The 16,619-nt window shown below is 38.3% G+C and overlaps 3 protein-coding genes across 3 annotated transcripts in view; all 3 read right to left on the bottom strand.

Annotated features, from left to right (window-relative positions):
* LOC149034232 (uncharacterized) overlaps positions 1-13,642 on the bottom strand; it is a 52,362-nt gene extending 38,720 nt beyond the window's left edge. The window contains exons 1-3 of the mRNA XM_089194569.1: positions 13,013-13,642; positions 8,859-8,909; positions 4,632-4,739 (exon numbers count right to left, since the gene is read on the bottom strand). Of these exons, the coding sequence (XP_089050695.1) occupies positions 4,722-4,739; positions 8,859-8,909; positions 13,013-13,147 (204 nt within the window). The 5' untranslated portion in view covers positions 13,148-13,642 and the 3' untranslated portion in view covers positions 4,632-4,721. The remainder of the gene's footprint in view (positions 1-4,631; positions 4,740-8,858; positions 8,910-13,012) is intronic.
* LOC149034233 (uncharacterized) lies at positions 9,197-11,079 on the bottom strand. Its single transcript, XM_089193768.1, has 2 exons — positions 10,297-11,079; positions 9,197-10,252 (listed from the first exon to the last, which is right to left on the bottom strand). The coding sequence occupies exons 1-2, from the start codon at positions 11,077-11,079 to the stop codon at positions 9,383-9,385; spliced, it is 1,653 nt and encodes a 550-aa protein (XP_089049894.1). The 3' UTR covers positions 9,197-9,382.
* Positions 11,136-12,680, bottom strand: LOC149034234 (uncharacterized). Its single transcript, XM_089193769.1, has one exon. The coding sequence runs from the start codon at positions 12,678-12,680 to the stop codon at positions 11,136-11,138; it is 1,545 nt and encodes a 514-aa protein (XP_089049895.1).
* Positions 13,643-16,619: the final 2,977 nt, after the last annotated feature.

Here is a 16,619-nt window from a genome sequence, read left to right on the forward strand (position 1 = left end):
TGATATCAAACTCCAGGTAAAAGCATATATTCTTTTCATCCAAAATTTTTCTGCCCAAATATTACTTTGGGATACAAAACAAAACCATATGGCACAACGTACGGCACAAGCTATCAGCGGTCTTCTCTTTTGTGCGGACCTTTGTGAGAACAGTATAACATCGAACTGGATCTCAATTTAAGCGATTATTTCTTCACTTCAGAAGCCTAAAACCTTCATTTCTCCCTCAGCTTCCAGACATGGAGAGTTTATATTCTGATTTTGGGAAAAATTCAGCTCTGCAGCGATGTTAAATGGGTGATTCACCGCGAAATGTGGCCAATTCCGGCATTTGTTTTGATACCACGAATCACGATGGATGCCGCCTACTTTTCGAAGGCAATACCTAGCTATTTGTTGAAGTTATCATGGATTTCACCAACTTGGTTATTAGAAAAACTCTGAAGTGAGCCATGAAGCCGGGCTGCAAAGCGGGTAAGCTGTATTTATGACGAAATCTGCTCCAGTGGTTCGATTTTGGTGTAGGCGAAAAAATCGCGAATGCTCGTACATGTGCTGATTCAAACGGTCATAACTTTTGAAAAATCGAAAACGTACAGGGGTTTTTGCATATTTTTGCCTATAAAGGTCTAAACTTAACGGCTGTGTAGGATAGAATCGTCAACCAGGTCCCAAATCCCAAAACTTAGCGTCTAAATCAAGGTTATTTTCGGCCATCGGCCGATGGCGATTTCTAGTGGTCAGAATATGCTAAAATTCGCCTTTTCAAATATGTTGAGAGGGCAAATTCTAACTTTCTTGGCAAACTAGAAAGGTTTTTAAGCAATCTGATATAAATTCTGTGGCTTAACTATGCGAATCAAATATTTTACAACGTTACAAAATATGCCTATTTTTCAATTTTCGAGACGTCGCGACGGTCCCTACGGACTGGGAAATAATTATGGCCCGTAATGCAGTCAGAAAATTATTTCGAATCAAACCAAATCTAATTTAGTTCTTTCCTAGGTAAAGTCTTTCTGTTAACAGAGTTTCAGGCAAAATTATTTTTGACGCAAAATTGACCGGGTGGAAATAAGAGAGACAGCCTCTTAATATTCGAATCAATACCTTGTTACTGCAAAAATAGCTAATTTCATCTTCGACAATATCACAACCAAAAAGGCGTTTGAATCATGTCAATTGTCCCGAAAGCCGCCAAAAGTATTTTTTATCGTAAAATCAATAGTTTTCGCCGCTATATTAATGATTCCCACGAGATCACAGCGTTTTTATACTTGATCTATGCTTCAGATCCTTAAAGTGCAGGAAAGACTAGCATATGATCGAATGAAATGGAATGCAAGAACAGCACGAGATACCAACGTAACGATCGAAGGAAAGAAAATCATAAAGTACCCAAGATATCAAAGCAACAATCGATTACAAGTAAATCCTAAAAGTGCGCCAGAAGCTGACGTAACAATCGAATGTAAGACACTCCTTGCGCGCGCTGAGGTCAGTAATTTCGGTGGCATTTGAAATTAGCCAAAAAAGTTGCCAGTTGAAGATACTGAAGCCTACTAGGAGATGATTAGAAAGAATCAGGAGACATTCTGAGAAATTTTATTTCAGTCAATTTACCATTTCGGTTTGAGCTCGTTTTTTGGCAATGCTGCCGACTGAAAAACCATCATTCGCTATCATTCACTCGTTAAAACTGCAAGAACTATCATGAACTATCCTGTGGAATATGAATATGAACAAACTCCATGATAGTCAATGATAGTCAATAATAGTGCATGATGGTTCCTATGACCGTTTGAACTAGCATGTATTATTTTATTAATCATACAAACACAATAGCCATTTACCGGCGAGAACAGTCGACTTTATTACTTAATGAAAATAAAAGGATCGATAATCCCCGATAAAATCATAAAGTGCGTTGGCGCACTCGAGCTCAAGATGAAAACATGCGTCAAATCATTACAAAAACAAATAATGGGCGCAACTTTTAACGTACAAAATTCAGCCGCAAGAAATGCCATTACCACGGCCATTGAATACGTAACTTTCGGTTTCTCTTTTCGTATTTCGGTTTTCTTCCCCTTCTAGGAAAGTTCGACCGTCACTGTCCGTAAAAGAGACAAATTTTTTGGTGTTTTGGCAACCATAATCGGAAAAAATTCCGACCAACCACCTTGGATTGAGAACGGTGAAGACTATGCCGTTTATTTGTCAACCTGACCGACGCGAGAGGCAAGTGACGTGTAAGCAGCTGATTGACAATATCAAACACACGTAAAAAAAGTATCGTATTTTTTCACGTGCGTTGTTACGGCTTTTCTCAAGGCTGGAGATTCTTGAAAAACACCGTAGTTCACATTATAAACTAAAACACAGCAGTTCATATTATAAACTAATGTAAAACACGAGTGAAAAAGAATCCTAACAGCATGCGAGATTCTAACGTAACAATCGAGAATCTTAAAGGTCTTTAACACTCAACGAATCAATTGATCGGAAGATAGGCCTAAAAGTCTGCCAGGTACTAACGCAACTAACTTATGGAAGAGAATTCTAGAAAAGCGCGAGATACGAACCAAATAACCCTATGAAAGAGAATATTCGAAGAGCACGAGACACCAACGTAACAATTCAATGAAAGAGAGTTCTAAAAGTGCGCGAGATACTAATGTAAAAATCGAATAAAATGGAATCCTTAAAGTGCACGTGGTATTACCATTGATATCAAATAAAAGATAATCTTAAAGTGCGCGAGATAACGACGTAACAATCCAATGAAAGATAATTTTTTAATTGCGCGAGATCCTACCGTAACAAGTGAATGAAGGCAATCCAAAAGAGTGCGCGACATAGAAGGTAACAATCGAAACTAAAACAATCCAAAAAGTGCGCGAGAAACTAACGAAAGGTAAGGTAAGGTAAACTTTATATTACCACGTAATAATACAATGAAAGCAATCCTCAACGTGCGCGAGACACTAAAGGTCTTAAACACTCACTAATTATAAGGTTTTGACATCATGTCAAAACCTTAGTGAATCCTAAGATAACCTTGTACTTCTATTCCCTGTATATTGTAAAATTAGAAAAAAATTAAGAACATAATTAGACTATATGTAATTTATTGATCTTATACTATTTTTACTTCTAACATGTGACCCACCTAGACTAGCCCTAAATCTAGCAGTTGGCGCTTAAAAACCTGTAAATATTGCTCCAAGATATATGTCATTTGTGTTTGTATATGTTGGTCCGTATGGTGAAAAACTGTGACCGAGGTCTTGAAAATACTGCCCGAGGCCGTAGGCCGAGGGCAGCATTTTCAAGACCGAGGTCACAGTTTTTCACCATACGGACCGACCCTTAGCCGGTAAATAACATATTTATTGTTTTTAAACTTGACGAAATTCTTTCCGAAAGAATCCGAATGATTTATGGACGTAAATACGGAAAGATCTTTCATAAACTGAACAATTTTTGAGTGGGTAAATGGTAGTTAAAATAGAGGTGATGCAAATTTAAGAGAGATGCCTCAGCGAAACATTTTCATTTCCGTAACGATAAAGGTGATTTAAAAGGCTTCCAAACATACTTTGAAACATTATTTTTACAAGTATCTGTCACAATCTGACACCTGTCAATTAGAGAGCGCGCAAGAAAAAAAAAGCGTAAGAACATTTGAAAACAAACAGAACTAGTTTGACAAGGACTGTCACGACAATGTTTTCTTCAAAATCAGTTAATGATCTAACGGAAAGTATTATTCACTCTCATCGACCATTCATTCATGTACGAAGATTTACCTCTGTTCATTAAGTAAACGGCGAGGAAAGTAATTATGAGTAAATTCAATTTTTTTATTTTGAAGTTGTGAGAGTTTGCTCGTTTGTTTGCTGTAATGGCGTGTTTAACTCTGATCTTTCCTTCACAAAAACTAAATTCGAACGGCACACTCCAACGAGACAAAAGGGAATGTAATGCGGCCTTTTCTCAAAAAATTCCTTCAATTTCTGTTGTGCAATTTAAGGTACAAATGTCCAAATTGAACGGAATTGGAAAGACTCACCAGGAGCGTATATTTGTTGTAGAACTTAAATTAAAACTTCGCTCGCTCTTTCACTATGAACAAATTGCTCGAGAAAATTCAGATATTAGATGAATGAAAGTTCCATCGTTCAGTTTAACTGTAACCAAATACCTCACGTTTCAACTTTCTGGGTACTTTTTGTGAACGATTAAAATTAATTGCAGACGGTTTTTAGGCCGCTTGTCAACCAACGTAATGACACTATTGTTTATACAAATTCATTCTGAAACCAATATCTTTCTGTCAACCAAAGTGATTTGATAGAGAGAAAAGAGAGGATTCATAAGTTATTTATCGGCTTGAGGTAGTGACCGACGTGTTTGCTTAAAAATACTGCCCAGCCGGAAAACGAGGTATATTTATGAAAAATGACAACGAAAGTTGGGATGTACTCGGCGACTCACGAAAGCGTTACGGTGGCCCGTGGGCAGAGATAGGAAAATACTGACCGGGTAAAGAACCAATCAGATTGCAAGATTCGTTACCGTGCTCTCTAAAAAAACAATAAATAAATGTAATTAGAATACTAACGTACCATCCTCCACAATGCTTGCGTCCAGTGAAACTGTCATCCTTGAAGTGCAACGTCAGGCATTAAATGCTGAAAAACTGACCACAGCCTGCTTTAAAAATCTAACACCACCTTCCAAACCGATGGTGAAGAAGAGAGTAGAGAAGGAAGTGCTCGAAGTTCCTACAAAAAGGATAAAAATTGACCAACTCATATTTAAGGAAAATGAGATTTTCTGTATTTGATGGTCATTCTTACTCAATATAACATCTATAGTTAAATAGCATTCGAAAGATTCTCGGATCTTCTACCACCTCACGGAAATTTCGATATGCTGCTTGGATCTGACCTGGATGTAGCCTGCAGAAAATTTAGAGGTATGTACTCCTGGTCCAGTTCGAAACCAAGGTCTGTGGATCGTCTGACATGCAGAAGTGTCTCACCTGCCTTTAGTAACTTATTAAAGTTAACGAACGCATTTATCGTGAAGTAAAATGCACCAAAAGAAAATCCGAAAATTACAAAAATTACAGAATCCGATGTCCTTTGGATTTGACCCCACTTTCCTTATCATCTATTACCAGCTGATTCCGAGTCGGTTAACTCGAAATCCCCGTCATCTCAAACTAATTTTACTTTCACTTGGCTCAAATTTACCCTTATCCGTCGAAGTTTAGCTGAAAATATCAGTCAGTCGATTAATGTCGATGTTTCAGGAGATGGTGGACTGACACATCATAATCAGTAAAGTGAGGTAACTAAAGCATAACTCCATCAGCCAATTTGAGATTCTTACCTCCATAAGTGAACGTGGATTGTTTCCTTTATGGAGATGGTTGTTAAAAGATGCAATCGATTGTTTGTAAATCGCGTTAATAAAAGTCTTCTCTTTAAATATGCTAACCATTTATTTGACTTTGATTGTCTTCTACGTTAATAAACGTTGTTTGGACGAGATGAGAATAGTTTATCGATAAACAAATTTCTGAAGGAGCTCGTAATTGTGTGATTCTGCTGTTGATAGTTATTTCGCGAAATTGTAGCTTTTTTCATCTTAGTAAAAGTATAGGTAGTATGTCTACTTACAAATTTTTAATTGTAATAAACTTTTCCCATGTAATAACGCATTAAACAAGTTTTCAAGGAATTGTAACCCCAGTTCTCTTAGAATCTTAAAACTTCAGGCAGCATTTATCACCTGCGAAGTTTTTTTTTTTTTTAATTTTAAAACTTGGTATTTCTTCACTCCGCAAAACGACATGTATTTCAACAAGTCTTGACTACTTTCATTTACATCCAATTCCCCTTGATACAAAAAAAATCAGAAAGGGAAATTAAAATTAATGCGAATGAAAGGAAAAGGAGTATTTGTGGTATTTTCATAATTTTTATCGGGCCTTATATCTGACAAATATACTGGTAATTCATCATTCATAATGGCCGATACTTAAATAAAATTTCTGATACGTTCAAAAAAAATTTTTTTTTCCACAAAGGTATGTGCTCGGCAGACCTTCATATCCGCATGACATAATTTTCTATTCAGCGATAGGTGAGACCAGCTCGGATTTTTGTCTGAATAAGATAAAATTTTAGGTCCGTCTAACCTTAATAATAAACAGATCTTCATTTGTGACAGACTTCAGTTTCGGTCTTTTAAATTTGTTTAACTTTGTTTATTATTGTGCTCAGCCTAATACGTTTGTTTAATTTGAATCGACAGGTTTGGTTAGTTACCTCTTCCCGCTTGCTTTTTTTTTCTTTGCCCGGATTTAACAAAGTGGTTTTTTAGTCCAAGTTTATGAATAAAACATTAACTCAGAACATGAACGCGGAACGGGAACTCGGAACGGGAACTCGGAACGGGAACTCGGAACGGGAACTCGGAACGGGAACTCGGAACATGAACTCGGAGCATGAACTCGGAGCATGAACTCGGAGCATGAACTCGGAGCATGAACTCGGAGCATGAACTCGGAGCATGAACTCGGAATATGAACTCGGAACATGAACTCGGAACATGAACTCGGAACATGAACTCGGAACATGAACTCGGAGCATGAACTCGGAGCATGAACTCGTAACATGAACTCGGAACATGAACTCGGAACATGAACTCGGAACATGAACTCGGAACATGAACTCGGAACATGAACTCGGAACATGAACTCGGAACATGAACTCGGAACATGAACTCGGAACATGAACTCGGAACATGAACTCGGAACATGAACTCGGAACATGAACTCGGAACATGAACTCGGAACATGAACTCGGAACATGAACTCGGAACATGAACTCGGAACATGAACTCGGAACATGAACTCAGAGCCTGAACCGAGAACCTGAACCGAGAACCTGAACTGAGAGCCTGAACTGAGAACCTGAACTGAGAACATGAACTGAAAGTATGAGCTGACACAGAATTAATTGACAGCACAAACTGACAGCCTGAAATGAGAGCCTGAGTAGAGAGCCTTAAATGGAGGTTTTTAAAAAATGCCTAGTTTTCGCCTATATAAGCGACTGTTTAAAAATATTATATTCAAATTACTACTGTTTCATTGAAAAATAGTTCACTTTATAAATCACTTGCTTGTGTGCACGCCATTGGGTATCATTCGACATGATCACAACCAAAAACACGTTTGAATCATGTTTATTGTCCTGAAATTCGTTAAAAGCAATTTTTTTTTCGCAAAACTCTTCCTCGGGAGTTTTTGTCTTTGAAAAAGAATCCTAAATGTACGCCTGACACTAAGGGAACAATCGAATGAAAAGAGAATCCTTAATGTTTGCGAGATACTAACGTTCAAATCGAATGAAAGAGGTTCCTAAAAGTCTCCAAAACATCAACTAATCTATGGATCGCAAGAGAAGCCTTGTGTGAAGTGAAGTGTGCGAAATAACAATCGCGTACAATCGGAAGAGAAACTGAAAAATGCCCAAGATACAAATGTAGCAATCGAATGAAAGAGAATCTCAAAAGTCTCCAACGTAACAATCGATTAAAAGGGAAGCCTTAAAGTGCGCAAGATGCTAACGTAGCAATCGAATCTAAAATAATCCTATAAATAAACACTGATAACTTCGAAAGATGAAGCATCCTAAAAGTGCACAAAATACTAATCTACCAATCAATTAAGAGATAATTCTGAAAGTGTGCGAAAAACTGATGTACCAATCAAACAAAAGAAAATGATCTAAAGTGCGCCAGGTACCAACGTGACAAGCCAATGAAAGACAATAGTAAAAGTGGGCGAAAGACTAATGTAGTAGGCCGATGAAAGAATATCTTAAACGTGCGCAAAAGACTAAAATAACAATCAGGTGAAAGAAAATCTAAAGTGCGCAAGATATTAACGTAACAATTCATTGAAAGATAATTTGAAAAGTGCGCGAGATACTAACGTAAACGGCAACCTATCGTAACGGGAAACTATCGTAATAACTTAATGAAGCAAAATCCTCAAAGTGTGCCACGTACTACCGTAACAGACCTATGAAAGAGGATTCTAAAAGTCCGCGCGAAACGGAGCATCAATCCTACCAAAGACAACATTTTAAGTGCGTGATACACTAAAGTAACAATCCAATGATAGAGAGTTTTAAAAGTGCGAGTGATACAAATGAAAAAATAGAAAGAAAGAAAATCCTTAAAGAGCACGTGATACTACCGTAGCAATCCAATAAAAGAGAATCCTAAAAGTATGCCACATACTTACGTCACGATCAAATCATTTTCAATCGAATCTAAAACAATCCCAAAAATGCACGTGAATCTGACGTAACAATCCAAAAGAAGAGAATCTAAAAAGTGCCCGAGATACAAACGTAATAACCGAATGTAAGATAATCCTTAAGGTACGCGAGATACTAACATGTTATAACCTTAGCGAGTCCAAATATAACTATATACTTCTATTCCCTGTGAAATACTGTAAATTTTTTTTTCTGTAAAAGTAAATTTAAAAAAATTACCAATATGATTAGACATTGATTAATTTGTAAACGCTTAGGTAATAGTTTTACTTCTAACTAACATGCCACCCACCTAAACCACCACTAAAGCTAACAGAGGACGCATGAAATCCTGTAAATATTGATCTAAGAAATAAATGGAATCAGAATACAAACGTACCATCTTCCACATTGCTCGCGTCCAGTGAAACTGACAACCTTGAATTGCTTAGTCATGCATTAAAAGCCGGTAAACCGACCACAGGGACTGATGAAAAAGTCCAACACCACCTTCCAAACCGGTGGTGAAGAAGAGAGTAGAGAAGGAACTGCTCGAAGTTCCTACAAAAAGGAGAAAAATTGACAAACTCGCATTTAAGGAAAATGAGATTTTCTGTATTTGATGGTCATTCTTACTTAATATAACATTTATAATTGGAAAATTAAACGAGACTTACCTGTAAGTTGAAGTTTGATTGAAATTCTATCCGTCACCAAGCACTGAGGGATTACGTGAGATAGCATTGCGCCTGCGCGAACTCAGTTTTTAAAGCACTTGCCATGTGTGCAGGGGAAAGAAAATCCTGACCAGCAAAATGGGAGGGCCTTAAAAGGGAGGGCACGTAATCCCTCAGTGCTTGGTGACGGATAGAATTTCAATCAAACTTCAACTTACAGGTAAGTCTCGTTTAATTTTCCAATTCTATTCCGTCACCGCACTGAGGGCTCACGTGAGACTTCAAAGCCCACTGCACACATGAACAGAGTAATGACCAACCAAGCAAGTCATATTGGTCAAAAACAGTTTATTAACTTTACTCTTGTAACAAAACGTTAGAAAAGCTATCTGTGTTGATAACAGGCTTGCTATAAAACTTTGTAAAAGAGTCAGATGAGCTCCATCCTGCAACTGATAAGATGTGCTCTAATGGTACAGATTTCAACAAAGCCTTAGATGTTGCGGCAGCCCTAGTACTGTGGGGCTTGAAAAGGTTTACATCAATTCCTGACTTTTGCATTACAGCTTTGACCCATCTACTGATGGTGTCCCGGGAAACTGGTTTAAATGGCTTGTAATGACTAATAAACAATTGTTGTGCACCTCCATCCCATGTCTCAGTATATCTTGGGTTGGAGGGTCTTGCTTCGTAAACTCCTTTTAAGAACCTCTTAACACTCTCTTGTGCTCCAAAAGCCATCCCGTCCACAGGCTTTAAGACACTGGATAGAGCAGACCTTGCAGTGTTAATACCACTGTAACCGATGCCTGACTCAAATAGCTCCACTAAAAAATCTAGTGCCTGGGGGACAGTGGCAGAAACTGGATCAATCTGTTTTTTATGACAATATGTAGTCCATCTTTTGATGTAAGATGAATACTGCTTTGTAGTTCCTTTCCTCCAGGACTGTAAGATGATGGAGGTTGCCTTTTGAGAAATTCCTTGTGCCTCATAGGACTGCCGGACAATCTGCATGCAATCAGAACCATTTTTCTGAATAGGGGGTGGACTTCTTGTGGCATCCCCGGCATTTGTAAGGCAGTTCGTTGTTGTGGTAACACTCTTGGAGCAGCCACTAACATGCGAAGAAGTTTGGGATACCAACTCTGAGTTGGCCACATTGGAACTATCATCAATCCCTCTGCACAATCGGTTTGTATTTTCTGTTGGCATCTTGCAATTAAACTGAAAGGAGGGAAAGCATAGAACAAGTGTTTATCCCATGTTACAGAAAATGCATCAATAAAGGCTGCCCCTGGGTCAGGTTTCCAGGATACATAGCATGGAACCTGATGATTTAGTCTGGATGCAAAGAGGTCTATGGAGGGCTCCCCCCAGATATCTGTGATCTGTTGGAAAATATCAGATCTTATCATCCATTCCTTGTTGTCTGAGAAAACGCGTGATTCTCGATCTGCCTCAACATTTTTGGTCCCTGGGATATGAGCAGCTGTTAACCATATTTGTTTTTCTATGCACCACTGCCAAATATCTTTAGCAATAGTGTGACATTCCCTAGAATGTACACCTCCCATAGCATTAATATAGTTCACAGTTGTAGAGTTATCAGAGTAAATCTTAACGTGAATGCCTTGCTCATTTTTGCAAAATGCCTTAAGTCCAAAAATTGCAGCTAACAGCTCCAGACAATTAATGTGATATTTTGCTTCTTCCTCTGACCATCTACCCCCTATTTTCTCTGTCTCTTTGACAGCTCCCCATCCTTTAGTTGATGCATCGGTGTAAATTATTACATCAACCTTTGAATTAGGCAATAATATGGGGTAGTTATTTGTCTGTATGTTATCATACCACCACTTTATCTCTGAAAAGCTTTCTTGGGATAATCTCATTTGAGCATTATAATTGCCATAGTTTTGTCTTAAGGCTGTAGTTTTATCCCTCTCAAGTTGTCTATAATACAGTGGTCCATATAAGATTCCAGGAAAACTTGACACTAAAAGTCCTATAAAGCTAGCTAGTTCCTGGATTGGGAGCTCAACAAGCTCCATCATTTTCTTGCATCTTTCCCTTATGCGCTAGATTTTTTCCTGTGTTAAGGAGACAGTCATATTAACTGAATCCAAGACAAATCCCAGAAATGTAAGGACTTGAACTGGCTGTAAGACCGACTTATCAGGATGTAGGATAAAACCCAATGTTGAAAATAAGTCACAGGTATCACGCTCTCCCCTTGTAAATAAGAGTCATCAATATAGCCTACATTTAAGTGACTCTTCTGGCGCAGCGTAGCATACACTGGCTTAAGGATTTTTGTGAAGAGTCGGGGTGCACAAGCCAGACCATTTGGTAGACATGTAAACTGAAACAATCTACCTTTCCAGCAAAACCTCAGATATTTTTGATCATCTTTGTGAATTGGCACTGAGTAGTATGCGTCACGCAGGTCTACTGAGGCCATATAACAGTTTGGAGTCATAAGCCTTATTGCCGATTGTAAGGTATCCATCTTAAAATGTTGATACTCCACATGTTCATTCAAATTCTTCAAATTTAGAATTAATCTAAACCCTCCATCTTTCTTAGGGCGTATGAATATAGTAGAAATATATTCACCAGGGCAATGTGTGGTTTCTGAAATCACACCTTTGGTCAGCAGTTTATCAATTTCATTGTCAATGACCTCTTGCTCTGGTTTTGTAAAATTTATTTCTTTTGGTGGCATAAACTGCATTGGCTCTCCATTTTCAAACTCAATTTTATAATTTTTCACACTATTAAGTATGAAAGGATCTGAGGTTATGCATTGCCACTGAGAGGTAAATTGTGCATTAGCGAACAATGTAAGTGCATCTGTTGACTTTTGAAGAAGGTCGTTTCCCGCTGGGAGTGACGACAAGTGCTCAAGGAGTTTGTCGATCATATTTGTCAACGCGCACATTCCTTTGAAGATGGATGTCTGCACCTTTTGTAGTCTAACATCTTGGGACCGGACTGTTGGAGTAAGGTGGTCCCATACTGGTTGATTGACTCGTACTTTTGTCAAGCATTCACAGTTCTCTGGTCTGTGATACTTGTTCAACTTTTCCTGAAGTTTCTCTTCAGGCAGCCCTTCTTTGAGCATGGCATTCACTACATTCGCCAGCTCTGTGTTTACACTTGGGCCCGTCTCCTCTTTCTTCAGCTCTTGTTTCAAGCTGTTAAGTACCTCAAATTTTCCTTCATTAGAAGGCATATTTTGAGCCCCGGTTGAGTCAGCCAGCTTTGTCACAGCTTCTTCTAAGCTCGTAGTTTTGTCATGTCGCTTCTTCTTCGTGGGGGGCTCTTCGCTGACCTCGTGGTCATTCTCAGCAGATTTTGCCTCCTGTTCTTCCTCCGTGTCAACATATTGTATTTCAAAGTCTGACTGAAACTGTTTGAACGACTCAGCAATAGTCTTGGATAAATCTTGAGACATCTGGGTGAAACCCTGTCTCAGCGTAGCGGCCAGCTCTTGTAAACCATGTGAGTCAGTTTTGGCGCCAGCGGCGCCGTCACCTCTTTCGATGATTCTAACATTTGCTTCAATGTGTTCGCTTCTAGAGCCTCTACTTTTCCTTTTTAAGTTGTCTTTCTCGCCCTTAAGCTCAGATTTATCCGAGGTCTCGGGCATTTTTTGCGAATTATCGCTTAAAACTAAAATTCTCAGCGTGTTGAAAAAACAAACGTCCGTTCGCTCCAAAGGCGGCAACACACTGAGTTCGCGCAGGCGCAATGCTATCTCACGTGAGCCCTCAGTGCGGTGACGGAATAGAATTAAATAGCGTTCTAAAGTTAATTCTCGGATCTCCTTCCACCTCACGGAAATTTCGATATTTCCCTCCAGTCATGAATATGAACAGGAAGTAAACTTGCTTGGCCAGTTCACTTAGTTTAACAAATGCATTTATGAACAAGAGCTGCGTAAATGGAATGCGGCAAAGTTTAAAGGTAACGTCAACGTACCAGGTCGTAGCACGGCAAAGTAGCCCAGAAGCTGAGGTGCTGCTTGGATCTGAAGTGGAAGTCAACCTGCGGAAAATTAAGAGGTATATACTCCTGGTCCAGTTCGAAACCAAGGTCTGTGGATCGTCTGGCCATATTTCGCACCAAATGACATGCAGAAGTGTCTCACCTGCCTTTAGTAACTTATTAAAGTTAATGAGCGCAGCTGTCGTGACGTAACATGCACAAGAAAGTTACTACCTCGCTAATATCTTACACTCGGTTACCCAAACGAAATACGATTTCCCCCAGATTTGTCCCCATTTTCTCCAGCATCTTTTATCAACTGACTCGAAGTTTGTTTACTCGAACTCCCCGTCAACTCAAACCAAATTTGCTTTCATTTGGCTAAAAATTACAAACATAACTTGAACTTTTGGTGAAAACTTCGGTCGATTAATGTCGACGTATCAGAACATAGCGGACTAGCACGTTCCAAACAAGAGAGAGGCAACTGAAGCATAAATACATTAAAGAATTTGACATTCTTACCTCCACATATGAATGTTATCATGGATCTAATGTTTGTCTCATAACAAAAAAGATTGTTACCTTTGTGGAGATGGCTATAAAAAGATGCAATTTTTGTTTTTTTTTAATGCATATCGCGCTGATAAAAATCTTGTCTTTAAATATGCCTGCCATATGGTAAATTTTGATTGTTTTCTGGATTAGTAAATGTTATGTGGGCGAGATGAAAATAATTAATCAGTAAATAATGTCTGAATAATGTCGTATGTGTGTCATTTTGCTGTTTAACATCATTTGAAATGTAAACATCGTTATTGAAAGCTCCTTTCGCGCAAATGTAGCTTTTTGTCATCTAAGTAAAAGTATTGCCGATATGTATACTTACAAATTTATAATTGTAATAAACTTTTTCCCATGCAATAACACATCAAACAAGTTTTCAAGGAATTGTAACCCCAGTCCTCTTAGAATCCTAAATCATCAGACACCATTTATAACCTGCGAAATAAGTTTTTATTTTAATAAAAATATTAAAACATGGTATCTCTTCACTCTGTGCAACGACACGTATTTCAATGAACCTTCACTGCTCTTATTTACATCAAATTCCCCTCGAAAAAAAATCAAAACTTTAAAGAAATGAAGGGAAATGAAATGAAAATGAACAGCAAAGGGAGTATTTGTGACATTTTCATAATTTTTATCTGCTCATAATGAACGATACTGAAATAAAATGTCCGATACATTGAAAGAAAATTATATTTTTTTATTCTCAATAGAGTGTGTCCTGTAGACCTTCATATCTGTAAGACAAAATTTCCTATTCCGCCGTGGAAAGTCTGGGTCAAAGTTAACGTTTGTTTAATTTGAATTCACAAGTTCAGTTGGTAAGCTCTTCGCAATTGCTTTTTATTTTTCTTTTGCCCGGATTTAACAAAGCGGTTTTTAGTTAAAGTCAGAACATGGACGCGGAACGTAAACTCGGAACATAAACTCAGAACCTCAACTCGGAACATGAACTCGGAACATGAACTCGGAACATGAACTCGGAACATGAACTCGGAACATCACATCGGAACATCACATCGGAACATCAACTCGGAACATCAACTCAGAACATCAACTCGGAACATCAACTCGGAACATGAATTCGGAACATGAACTCGGAACATGAATTCGGAACATGAACTCAGAACATGAACTCAGAACATGAACTTAGAACATGAATTCGGACCATGAACAGAGAGCCTGAACAGAGAGCCTGAACAGAGAGCCTGAACAGAGAGCCTGAACAGAGAGCCTGAACAGAGAGCCTGAACAGAGAGCCTGAACAGAGAGCCTGAACAGAGAGCCTGAACTGAGAGCCTGAACTGAGAGCCTGAACTGAGAACCTGAACTGAGAACCTGAACTGAGAACCTGAACTGAGAGCCTGAACTGATAGCTTGAATTGAAACCCTAAATTGAGACCCTGAAATTAGAACATGAACTGAAAGCATGAACTGCGAGCATGAACTGCGAGCATGAACTGAAACAATTAATTTAGAGTACAAACTGAAAGCCTAAAACGAGAGTTTGTATTGCGAGCCTGATTCGAGAGCCTTAAATGTGGTTCTCATTGGAATTTAACCGTCAGCCGTCAAAGGGTCTTAAATTTAACTGTCAGCCGTCAAAATGAGTAGGCCTTTACCGTCACCCGTCACAAATGCAGCTTTGTAATAGTCGTCAAAACATTTGAAGGTCTGTCATATATCTTTATTTTAGCCGCTTTAGATTTTGAAGAATTTTTAAAACTTCGTTGACAATTTGCCATTTGATAAGATCAAAATCAAGTACAAGTTTAAATCATGCCGAGTGTCCTGAAAGCCATTTTATCGCAGAACCCCTCATCTGAAGTTTTTGTCGGTATATTAATGATTCTTGAAAATCCTTAGAGTGCAATTCTTAGAGTTTCAATCCAATGAAATGGAAAAATGGAATGCACGAACAGTACCAGATACTAATGTAACAGTCAAATGACAGAAAATTCTTAAAGCACCCGAGATATCAACATAACAATCGATTGAAAGTGAATCCTAAAAGTGCGCCAGAAACTGACATAACAATCGAGTGTAAGTTAATCCTAAGACTGGGTGCGACACCAATGTAAATTTCGAGCGAAGGCCCTTGGAGTACCCTAAAATGTGCAAGACGATAATGTAACAATCAAATAAAAGATAATTCTAAAAGTGTGCGAAATACTTGCGTAACAATCGATTGAAAGAGAATCTTAAAAGTCTCCTACATATCAACCAATCAATGGATTTGAGGAGAACCCCCAAAATTGAGTGAGATAAAATCGTGAACAATCACAAGTAACAGAAAATTTAAAAAAAAACCTAGCAATCGAATCTAAGACAATCCTTAAAGATGTGCTAGACACTAATGTAACTTCGAAACAGAAGAAGAATCCTAAAAGTGCGCCAAACACAAACCTATCACTCAACTTAAAGGTAATGTTAAAAGTGAGCGAAAAACTGTGCTTATCGACTCAGTAAATTATTTAAAGTGCGCCAGGTACTAACGTAACAAACTAATGAAAGACAATAAAAGTGCGCGAAAGACCAACGAAACAAGAGAACGAGAGAGAATCTTAAACGTGAGCGCAAGACTAACGTAATAATCAAATACAATAACATCTAAAAGTGCGCAAGATACTGACAAATTTAAAAAAAAACTCAGCAATATTATTAGACAATAAGTAATTTGTGAACGCTTTTATTGTAGTTTTACTTCTAACATGCGACCCATCTATACTGGCACTAAAGCTAACAGTGAGCGCATGTAACCATGTAACCAGAATACTAACGTACCATCCTCCACACTGCTTGAGTCCAGTGGAACAGACAACCTTGAAGTGCTTAGTCAGGCATTAAATGCTGCAAAACTGACCGCAGCCTGCTTTAAAATCTAACACCACCATCCCAACTGGTGGTGAAGAAGAGAGTAGATCAAGAACTGCTCGAAGGTCCTACAAAAAGGAGAAAAAAGTGTCAAACTCATATTTAAGGAAAATCAAATTTTCTGCATATGATGGTCATTTTTACTTAATAACATTTA

Source organism: Pocillopora damicornis, chromosome 14 (genome assembly GCF_964200805.1).
Source record: "Pocillopora damicornis chromosome 14, jaPocDami1.2, whole genome shotgun sequence".
Taxonomy (NCBI): Eukaryota; Metazoa; Cnidaria; class Anthozoa; order Scleractinia; family Pocilloporidae; genus Pocillopora; species Pocillopora damicornis.